General features: G+C 39.7%; 1 protein-coding gene across 2 annotated transcripts; it reads right to left on the minus strand.

Moving 5' to 3' along the window:
* Window positions 1-391: 391 nt before the first annotated feature.
* dtx3 (deltex E3 ubiquitin ligase 3) lies at window positions 392-8,151 on the minus strand. Of its 2 annotated transcripts, XM_007556670.2 has the most exons (6): window positions 7,883-8,146; window positions 7,611-7,678; window positions 7,389-7,429; window positions 4,526-5,325; window positions 2,447-2,664; window positions 392-2,280 (listed from the first exon to the last, which is right to left on the minus strand). In XM_007556670.2, exons 3-6 carry the CDS (start codon window positions 7,399-7,401, stop codon window positions 2,205-2,207), a joined length of 1,107 nt encoding a protein of 368 aa, XP_007556732.1. In that variant the 5' UTR covers window positions 7,402-7,429; window positions 7,611-7,678; window positions 7,883-8,146; the 3' UTR covers window positions 392-2,204. The 2 variants fall into 2 exon arrangements, 1 of the variants encoding a protein (XP_007556732.1); XR_001662688.1 differs by having other exon boundaries at window positions 4,512-5,325; window positions 7,611-8,151.
* Window positions 8,152-10,174: the final 2,023 nt, after the last annotated feature.

The following is a 10,174-nucleotide window of genomic DNA, read 5'->3' on the forward strand; positions in this document are numbered from 1 at the left end:
CAAATATTTGTTTAAGATTATGAAAGTCTCTCACATGCACTGTTCTTCCACCCTACATGTTCAAAGTCTTTTAAACACTGTGTATCATTTATTGATTTTAACTGTTTGCAACAGTCATAAACATTAAAATGCAAGACTTCCCAGAATAATTTAGTATTTTCTTTACCTTAACTTCTTGAGGATAGAGCACTAATAGCTTTGGTCATAAAACAATAAATGCTTACTAATTTACATGTAAGATATAAAAAAAAATATAGAAACCTGTAGTCATAGAAAGCCTATGACTACAGGCTTTGTTAATGTTGAAAGCAATGACCTCCGCTGCTGTAAGAGAATCATCAGTTACTTGGGACTCGGCAGCATTTATTCAGGACCCACACTGAACATCGTGGACAAACCCAAACAGAACTTTTATTCAAGTATTAAAATGTGGCCACATCATTCTGAATACCAACGAAGTACAAATCAACACAATTATAAAAGCAGAACAGATTTTTGTTTTACTTAACATTCGATTTGCAAAATATGGAATCCAGCCATCTACTTCTTCTTTTTCCCCTTCTTCAGGTTCAGTATGCATAGAAAGGTGTGCACAGTAGCTTTGATTAACTACAATCCTGTGTCCCAAAAATGTATCGATTGGTCCCTTAACTAAAATACGAAGGGGGCAAGAACATAACAAAAGCATTTGATGTGTCGTTGTGATCATTTAAACCAGTGATTATTTTCAGCCAAAAACAAAATGGCTGCTGGATTTGCAAAGCACATACACGCTTAAAGACTGGGATCTATTTCTAAAATTAATGTAGGCAAAAGTTTTGGACAGAAGGGGGGGTGATATTTTTTTGGACCAGATTAGGTTTTACATTTAATACTGCGGAGTATTTGCGTAATAGACACCGGAGGCTTCTGTACAATCAAACAGCACTGCAAAAGCACTCAAAATCCTCAACATTCGCCAAAGTCGTCATGGCTGATTATTTAATCAAAAATGAATATAAGGAAGGCACAAGAAAATGAGATCAGTGACTCGCCTCTAATCAAATCAATCACTAAACTCTCCTGTTGTTGGTTACACATTGATAGATTTACAGCAGTTAGCTCATTTCGAATAAAACGATTTTAATAGGCAAATTTCCTAGTTTGAAAGGAACTGAAGCATAGATATTTAAAGAGCTTTTGTGCCTCTGATTTGGTTCAAGTGATCTATATGCCCTTCAAAGTTGACATCGTCATAAATCTGCTAATTCGGACCAGCGTGTTCCTATCGAAGTGAGGTAATGGGCCGAACCCCTCAGAGACATCTTGGAAAGAACAGGAGTGACAACTGGGGGAAGAAAACACAGTGGGAACGTCCAACACTTGCTGAAAGGTGCTGCCGTGAGACATCGTTTAACATTCCTCCTATTTAAAAAAAAAATCTAACTACATCCCGAGATAAAAGGTCACGCGTAATGTTTTCTAAGCAGCGTTGCCAGCTAATAGCTGATGGCTGCATAAACCTGTTTGCTTTGAGCATCCTTCATTCAGAGGAAGCAGATTTCCATTACTTCTACTTCACTAAAACAAAAATAATAGTTACCAAAGTGCCTGTGAGTGCTTAAGATTGCAATAACATCAGAACTGTAAATCTGTTGCTAAAAGCAGTGCTCTTCTGCCGTACGAACCGAGTACAATCATCACAACAGGTAATTAATAACAATCAAACTTGTTCAACAAACATTTCAGGGAGACACAACCAAACATGTGCTTTTAAGACTTAAAAGTACTCCCAAAGGAGGGAAATGAACATTAATAGAATCTAACTTAAATGTCACTAAACTTAAATTATCTAAATAATATCTTGTAACATTAATTCTGACAAGCTCCTAAATAAGTGCATTAGAAGTTAGGCCTGGTGCCAGCAGTGAGGGTTTGAGGATTAGCACTGCATTTAAGAGTATTCTCTTCCACGTGTAGCACTGAATGACTTGAGAAAAATAACCAAAGTGGAACAGCAGTGGAGGAGATATGGATTTTTCTGCAGCAATAGACGTGTGTCTGATGAGGTGATTTTCTTTTTTTTTTGTTTTGTTTTTTTGTTGTTTTTTTATCTTCAGCAATCTTTTAGGCATCAGGCAGTCTGAGAGCAAATCCTGCAGTTTGGTCCACAGTGAGGACATGTCCAAGGAAAAGTCCAACAAAGTCCTGGAGGTCTCATGTGGTCAGTTCATGGTGATGCCTTTTTCTCTGAGCTCCTCTGTCACGCGCACCAAGTATGTGGGGTCTGGATAGCCAAAGCTGTAAAAAGAAGGAAAAAGTGGCTAAAGTTCCTTTGTTTTGCTCAACTGGCAACAAAAAGTACCGTGTAACTGCATTTTAATCCATCCATTTCCACCGAAGCCTTTCTTTACAGACTGAACGCCCTTGTCGAGGATTCTCCAAAAACCAGACAACCGATACGTACCAGGGTGGCCCGCCGAATATGGATGTCTTGTGGTGAATGTCATTCCAGGTGATGACATTTTGCAGGCCCGTAGTCATGGAGGTACCAATGGTGAAGATAAGGCGCTGTTCGAAGGCCCGACGCAGCAGGCCCAGCACGCGGTTCCCTTCTGGGCTGTCAGGGAGGTAGGCCACGCGGTCTGTTCCTGGGTATCGAACGCCAGGGTTTGGGTGATCGAGCTGTGGGTAAAATGAATCAGACACGGTGTGAAACTGCACCAATAAGTTCGGCGTGTTTTCCCTTTACATCCTCGTGCATCGTTTAAAAAATGCCAACTAAGTAGCAAGTGTCAAATAAACACCGAACGTCTGTTATGGAATCAGTCATTTCACGAATCAAATGCCAAACAATCCATCCTTTAAATGGTCTGGCCTTAAAGAGACGGCCTCTTGAGTAAAATGTTTGAAATCATCTTAAGTCACCATTTTAATCAAAGATCTACCCATGAGCTGTGCGCCTCAATGATCAGCTTAAGCCCTTTGAGCTTTATTTTATAATTTTGTACACATGAACCTAAATTTATGCATTTTGGTGATTTTTTTTTTTTTTTTTTTTTATTGTGACCAAACAAGCCGTACTGACACTGGGATTTAATTATGTATTAAATAGGCAATTTCTGGTGGCAGTGAGTTTCACAGGACTTTATTTAGATGGAGGATCTTCAAATGCAGGCCTCGAGGGTCGGTATTGAAGGTGTATTGAAGCGTCTTCGCTTCAGTACACCTGACTCAAATAATGAGGCCATGTGGAAAACTCGACTGTATTCTGAGGATGTGATTCCGCCATTTGATTCAGGTGAGTTGGACCAGAGACGCATCAAAAAATTGCAGAAAATGATCCCCTGAAGCCTGCATTTGAAGACCCATCATTTAGAAGCATCAGACTAAAAGGTGGATAAACCACTTTCTTTTGGGTTATCACATAAAATTCAAACAAAATAGTTTGATGTTTGTTGTATCAAAGTGCATAAAAGGTCAAAGTGATTTTGAGTGCCATAATAGCCATCAGAAGATGAAAGAAGAGAAGAATATGAAGCAAAATAAAGACAGCAGCAGTAGCAATTCAAACACTCTGTTTGATCCTCCAATGTCCAGCTAATCTGAGAAATACTTCATGTTGATCAGCAGAATAAAACGATGATAATAGTACGTATGATGTGAATCAGTGTAGCTTTAAGTTTATTCACCTAACAGCAAATGTTTTACACTTCCTCAGAGGTGATTCACAAGGCGAGGACCATGGCGAACATCAGTCACGCTTACATGTTGACGTAAACCTGCAGACGTTATCTTGAATGGGGAAGCTTAAAACCTATTTGACTTTCCGTAAATGAAAAGCAGATTTTCCAGTGCGGGAACAATGCTGTCTAACTCATTAGGTGTTGTTTGGCTTGGGATCAAAAAATGTGAGAAGAAAGTGACATCAATGGGAAAACACAGTGTTTAGTTTCTGACAGTGTTTCACGGTCATATCAGAAAAAGTGAAATTAATGGAACTTTGTTTTTGGTTTTAAACGAAAATAAAATGTACGGGAAATTAAATTGCAGCAGCATTGTATAAAATGTTAAGGCTATAAATGCAGATTTTTTGCGTTTGCAATCTTCAGTCATTTAAGCTCTTTGTATCCATAAGGTGTTACAATAAGACTGTTTGACTGCCTAATGTTTGAAGAGACTAGATTTAGATCTAATTCAAGAGAATATTAATGCATGCTATCTTGCCAAGATAAGCTCTTTCACATTTTGTCAGGTTACAACCACAAGATGCTGGAAGTCAACAAAAATTCTTTGTTTTTACCCAACATAAACAAAACAAAAAATGCATAATTGTGAAGTGAATGAAAAGAATGAGTCTTGTTCTGCTTTATCTTTTACGGATAAAAAACCCTGAAAAGTGTGGTGTGCTTATAGATTCAGTCTAATTTCATAGAGCTGAAAAAATTGGGGATAAAAATAACTGGAAAAGAGAGGAAGGTTGTGCTTCAGGCTTTTGAATAAGTTGCATTGCTCAGAGTCTATATCCGCACCTGACGGTACTTACTGTCTGCACTCCAGGAGGGAAGCTGTAGATGATGCAGATACATCCGTAGCCCTCGTGGCCAGGAAGCTCCATATCAGGGTCCCGCTCCACCATCATCGAACCATTGGCAGGCTGGTTCCCAACCAGCTGGCCATAAACCAGTCTGCACACGGGACAAGCTTGCTTAACCTTAAAGGCTCGTTCCAGGCAGGAGCGGCAGAACGAATGGCCGCATTTCTCCAGGGTGGTCCTCTCCACTATGTCCCCCATGCAAATTGAGCAAATGCCATTGTCCTCGGCCTCACTGTGGGAACCAATGCCAGAGTCCATGTCTTTCCTCAGAGAGGCCTCGTGGAGCATGGCACACACCTCCTCGTCGGCAGGTTTCCTGAACCTCTGCTGCTGTCTCTGGGAGCGCCGCGGCAGGGAAGGTGGAGCCTGGAGGTTCCCTTCTCCGTTCTGCTCCAGGACCGCCACGCAAGGCAGCAGAGCCCTCTTCCTCTTGGGTCCTCCCTCCTGTTTGCTCATTTCTTTGCGGGCACATCGGCATAAGTCAATGAAGGCTTTTCGCGTCTCGCTAGAGATATGTCCATCCATCATCCCAGATCTGGTGCTCCTCGAGCCTTCCACCGGCTGCAGCCGCACAGCGCAGCAGCCCCCTCTCTCTCCTCGCCTGACGATGCCGGCGCTCATCCCCTGCTTGTGCTGGAAGTCAATGAGCCAGGGCCGCCCAGCTGCAGCCAGGTAATCCCAAACTGCCTGAGAAACTAGCACCTCATCACTGCCCTGGCCAGCACGCACACTCATCTCATCAGAGGAAACTGCACAGAGGAGCACATAAAAGTCATTGCAGCTTATAAAACTTATTCACTTGACCGCAGCCGGTTTAAGGGATAAATGAAGTAAGCTGCTGCTTAAGGTGAATGTTCTGCAACTACGAATGTTGCTGAAACACAGGGGCTGCTACATGTTAATTAACTGGTGTGTATGGTAACCACTTAACAGACAAAACGTTGATTCCAGATTTTTTTTTTTTTTCGTTGAATATTTGTGGCAGTACACAAGAAAACTGAGTGTTAGCAGTTTTGAAGCTTTTAGGTTACAAGCTTTCACCAGTTGAATATAAACTACACCTGAATTTCTGTTTGTATTATGCAATAAATATCTTTTCAAGCCTCTATTTCTGATGTATAGATCTTATATAAGATCTACATATCAGTTAATAGTTATTTTATCCAATTACAGCACAACTATGGCCCCCGGGCCAATCGAAGCAGTTAATATCTGTTACTGTCAAATTACATCAACGTGAAAAGATGATCAGTATTAGACTTTTAAGACATATTCCTTGAATTCAGAGACAGCTATTTAATACTTTCAAAGTTTGTTGATGGGTAGTTTTATCAATACATTCTGCCTCAACTGGCTCTCTGAGGACATCCGTGATCTTGATGAAAATGAGTTTGACCCCAATGAACTATAGAATCTTAAATAATAGCAGGCACAAAAAATGCTATTAGAATAAATATATTTTTTGCACTCTAGTTAAATCTTAACCAAGTAATCAGCCAGTGGATCTCTTAAAATAAGTAATGGTGGTAACATGAAAAAGTAATATAAGAGAAATCCATGCACATCCCAGAACACCTACCGAGTGAACAAGTGTGAGACGTAAACGCCCACACCTCCCATTATTCTTTGATTACAAAATATATGCGCTCACATCAGTCAAACTGCAGTCTTTTAAAAGCACAATTATACCTTAGCCTTTATAATTGCGCTTTTAGAGGTTCGCATTGAGCACATGCAAGCTGAGCAAGCGGTGAGCTTTGTACACTTGACACGTTCGTCGGTGCAGTGTTCTCCAAAAAGATAATCTTTGTAGATGGATTGCATCAATTCAAATCTGCTCTGCAAGATCACTGTCCAAACTGACCATTTTGAGTGAAAGGTGGCACACTTGATCCACGGCAATTTCTAAAAATTCAGAGGTGAATAGGCACCATGACAGCCCGAAAGGCCAACTTGTATGGACGGGAACGTCGCGACTGGCGCGCAACCCCTTGAGCCCAGTTCAATGCGTCAACTATACACCTAGCTTAATCTTTCTGTGCCTTCATTGTGACCTATTTAAAATAAAATTACAAATACAGTAAAGCCTAATTACAGCCGTATAAACTAATGTTTTCCAGCCTCTATTTCTGTTAATTATGTTTGTTTTGCTTACAGCTAGTGAAAACACTATGAAAATTAAAGTCTTACATCACGCCAGTACAAAAGTTCAATACAGAAATGTTGGCTAAATGAAAAGCATCATTAACAGCTCCTTAAATGTTCAAAAGACAGTTTTAATCTGACAAGCAAGTCTCATTTCTAATTTGTTTAATAATAATAAATCTGCAAGTAGGTTACAAAACTGAATTCTGCTTAGGGCCCTATTCTACTTTGGGTCGGCCCTGCTCACAGTCATTTGCACTTTAAACTGATGGATGCAGTGATGCACAAGCCAGGTTGAAGCTTTTAACATGTATTAAGGGGATTACTTTAGCTTTAGCTCAAATATAGCTCCAAGAGTTCTCCTCCTTTTGTTGCATTCACATCTGCTTAATCTGCTGATATTGAGAGAGATAAAACAGTGCGACATTCAAGAAATGTGTCTGCGGCTCAACAAAGGGTGACAATTTAAATGTTTAAAGAACAAGTATTTGCTTCAGGGAACATAAAGGCTGATGACAACACGTTAGCTGCTGGGATGTTTAGGCTATAAACAACAGCAACTAAAGCCTGTGTTGTGTAGAGGAAAGAAAGAAAAACAAACCCTGAAAGCATGCACTGACAGAATCATCCGAAAAGGACAGACCCAGTATCGATCCAACAATCTTACCTTGTGATCCCATAAATTCCTCCAAGTGCGAATAAAGCGTCCTGTTGAACAGAAGTAAAGAGAGAAACTGAAGGTCTGGAGCACAGATACATACATATATAGAGAGACAGCTGGCAGCGCAACGGCGAGCGGGGATTTCAGCGATGTGGCAACATTAGCGTCAAATTTCTAACAGCATGAATCACTAAAGCGCTTTCTTCTGTGCACATATCCACCTCTCACCCTTCTGAGTTGTTCTCCACTGCCTGTCAGGGAGCTGTGAGGCTGGATTAAAGAGCTCTGAGCTCCATCTGCGGAAGGAAACGGGGAGGGAGGGAGAGAAAGAGAGAGAGAGAGAGAGAGAGAGAGAGAGGGCCTTTATTTCTCACTGCAGTTTATCGTCGGAGAATGGTGAAGAGCCTGCTGTGGTCAAGCCATGATATCCCAATGTTTTCCCGGATTAAGATACAAAAAAAAAAAAAGAAAGAAAAAAAAAACTCATTTGAATCCACAACCTCCTTCCTCTCGTTTTCGGTCTCGTCTGCGCTCCTGTGTCCTTGTAGGCGTCAACACAAAGTAGAAAAACATTCACCGACGCTGTCCGTTTATCAGCCTCAGCCACGTTGAGCCGTGAGCCTGCGCTGTCCTCTCAGATAATTTACTCTGCCTTTTTCCTTTTACTCCAACCTGTTTTCATCCAATCGTGGTCGCGTCATTTTTGTCAGCTGCGCGGCGCAAATAGACTTCCCTTCATAGAGGAGGAGGAGGAGGAGGAGGAAAAGGAAGGGACCTACATGATGAAAATGTAACCAGGAAGTTCGTCATTGGTATGACATGATTGGTCAGTAAACGGTGGATTACATAGTTTTTGTGGTTTCATGTTGCCTTTATTACCACTGTAAGCTGTGATGAAGTGCACAAAAAAAATTCCACGCAAAAGACATGAGCCCACAGGGAATACCCACTCCAATACCGGAATTACTTTTATCCACTTTTATCTGGGTACACATTTCACTTAATACCATAATAGAGATCTTAAATACAGTGGAAATACGACCCCCCTTTGTAGCCAGACAATCCAAGGACTTCGTGAAGCCAAACTGAGGTACATGTATAATACTCATCCAAATTTACTAATTTAAGAGTAAAGAAATATTTCGTGTGGCTATTTCTTTTTACAAAATATCTGATCATAACACCTTATTTAATATTTGAAAGTGAAGTCAGAACAGATGGAAAATATAGTTGTATGCAGATAAAATGTAATAAAATTAATACAACTAAACATAATTACAGAATGTCAAATTTAGGCAGAGAAAACATATATTTAACAAGAAACATATGAAACCAACACTAACATGTATCAGTATTAAAGAGGCAGTATTAAAATCATTTTATTTTATTATTATTTTTATTTTTTGCTTTACAATATACTAAAGTGTTATACCCAATCAAAAACATACCTGGAGTGTTGATTTGATTCTTTTATGTTTGAGCTTGGTGGTTTACATAGTCCTGAAGAATGAATTACTGTATTTTGAACCAGGCCTTCTTGTCCAACAACAAGAAGCACATTTATGTGCTTCTGGAAGAATAATGACACACATGATATTAAACCCTATTAGTCATTCATTCAATGTCACATGTGTGGAAGGCAGAGCAACATAAGGCCAGTTGATGTTGATGATTTGTCTTTTGTAACAACTTCCCTGTATTTGAGATTGGATCCATGTCTTCACACTGATAGCTCTCTCTGAAGATTCTCTGTCAAATTCAAGTCTGTGCCACTAAAAAGTGGCAATATTAATGCAATATGTGTCTCTTTTGGGTTTTAATTTAGAGTTTTGGAAAATAGCAGTTGCAATCTACATTAATTTATCTTTTTTTTTGACTTGCTAAATGAGATTAGTTGTTGGTTTGTCAACAATTTCATTTCTATCAGAGGAAGACCAAAGACACTATTTGAGTTCACATTTAAATTTTATTTTTCTATGTTAAATTGTTCTCCATATGTCTTAAAACCCTTTAAAAGGTCAGCTGTTATATCTGGCTATTTTTTAAAAAACAGTTCCAGTCCAATAATGGATTACCAGAATATGAGCAATTGTTCAATTTTCTTCAATCTTCTCGCAGAAACCGATTCAATGACTCACTTTGTCCTCTGTGGATATTTTGTTAAATTTAAATATATGAAATATGATCACTTATTGTCATAAAACCCCCGTGGCTGCATGCATTGTCTGCTAGATTGTTCCATTATTCACTGGAAATGGAGCAGCTATTGGATTTGTGCCTAGCTTTATTGCAGTCTTTGCTCTCTGTTGGACAGAAAATCCTGTAAGGAGTTTTTAGCCAGGAAAAATTACATGTTCCTTGGGTAGGCTGGGAGAAAATAGGTGATATCAAAAACTGCTTTTGCAAATCTTTTTGCAACATGTGGCTCAACAATTGACCAAAAGAAAAGCAGTTCTTTTGAAGTACTACCTGAGCCCCTCTCATGCTGTTTGCATTGCACAAAGATTTCTGCAGACATCAAGTGCTTTGCAGTGTGAGATTAATCCATTTTTGTTTGTTTGTATTCATGGCACCTATAAGCCAAAGCCAGATTTGCAACAATGTACTTTTCGAATTCTACAAATGGCATAATTATAGTCAGAGCGGTAGGTAACGTTCACTCATCTGGACCACACAAAAGAAAAGGTAATTAGGTGTCAAGATCACAACAACCACATTATGGCTTACTGTCGTGCAACGAGACTGGTAGAAACGGCTTGGCACCACAGTGAGCAATAGCTAATCCCCCCTTT

This window comes from Poecilia formosa, unplaced genomic scaffold (assembly GCF_000485575.1).
Source record: "Poecilia formosa unplaced genomic scaffold, Poecilia_formosa-5.1.2 Scaffold80, whole genome shotgun sequence".
In the NCBI taxonomy this organism is placed as follows: Eukaryota; Metazoa; Chordata; class Actinopteri; order Cyprinodontiformes; family Poeciliidae; genus Poecilia; species Poecilia formosa.